The 718-nt window shown below is 48.9% G+C and overlaps 1 protein-coding gene across 1 annotated transcript; it reads right to left on the bottom strand.

The window, feature by feature from the left end:
* Positions 1 to 36: 36 nt before the first annotated feature.
* Positions 37 to 646, bottom strand: LOC110034449 (ribosomal L1 domain-containing protein 1-like; the record flags this gene model as incomplete). Its single annotated transcript, XM_020738710.1, has 1 exon — positions 37 to 646. A coding segment is annotated over one exon (610 nt), but the record flags the coding sequence as incomplete, so codon positions are not given.
* Between the last annotated feature and the right edge of the window lie 72 nt (positions 647 to 718).

Raw genomic sequence — 718 nt, 5'->3', positions numbered from 1 at the left:
CCATTCTCATGTCATCAATCTCCAGCTCTTCTGCGCCTTCTCCATCATCATCCTCATTCTCATCCACAAGTTCACCGCCTATATAATCAACATCATGAATCCTTCCCTTCCTCTTCTTTGACCCCACTCGCATCTTCCTACGGTTCTCCTTCTCCAGCCCACTCCTTCTATCTCCTTCCTGAACAACAATTCCATCTGAAGGCTCTAACGTTTCCCTTAAACCGATATCAATCTTCATCCCCGTTTCAGGAACCACCTGATAGATAGGCAGCGCCACAGACTGCACCGACTTAATATACATACACCTAATGTTCTCCCACTTCTTTGGCACGTGATTGACTGCACCCTCAATTGCAGCCATTAAATTATCAATTATCTCCTCTCGATCCATGGAAACCCTCCCCACCTTCATCCCAATACCAGTTCCAGAACCAAAGAACAAAAGCGTAGACCTACATACCTGTCGAACAGCCTCCGGCCATCCAGGTCGAGAGATATTGATGGCGAGAGGGATCTTCTTCTTCTTAAAGAAATAGTTACCGATTAAGCGGGGAAGAAGAGTGATGATCCGGCGCTCGGCAAAGAAGATATCGTAAGAATCGCAGAGTCGGCGGCGGGACTCGAAGGGGACGTAGTCCGTTCGGAGCTCGGAGAGAGGAATAACGGAATCGAAGGGAAGTTTTTCAGCGGCGGCGGTAGCTCTAGCGGTCTCGGCTAG

This window comes from Phalaenopsis equestris, unplaced genomic scaffold, assembly GCF_001263595.1.
Source record: "Phalaenopsis equestris unplaced genomic scaffold, ASM126359v1 Scaffold187646, whole genome shotgun sequence".
In the NCBI taxonomy this organism is placed as follows: domain Eukaryota; kingdom Viridiplantae; phylum Streptophyta; class Magnoliopsida; order Asparagales; family Orchidaceae; genus Phalaenopsis; species Phalaenopsis equestris.
This window is presented reverse-complemented; position numbering and strand designations above follow the sequence as displayed.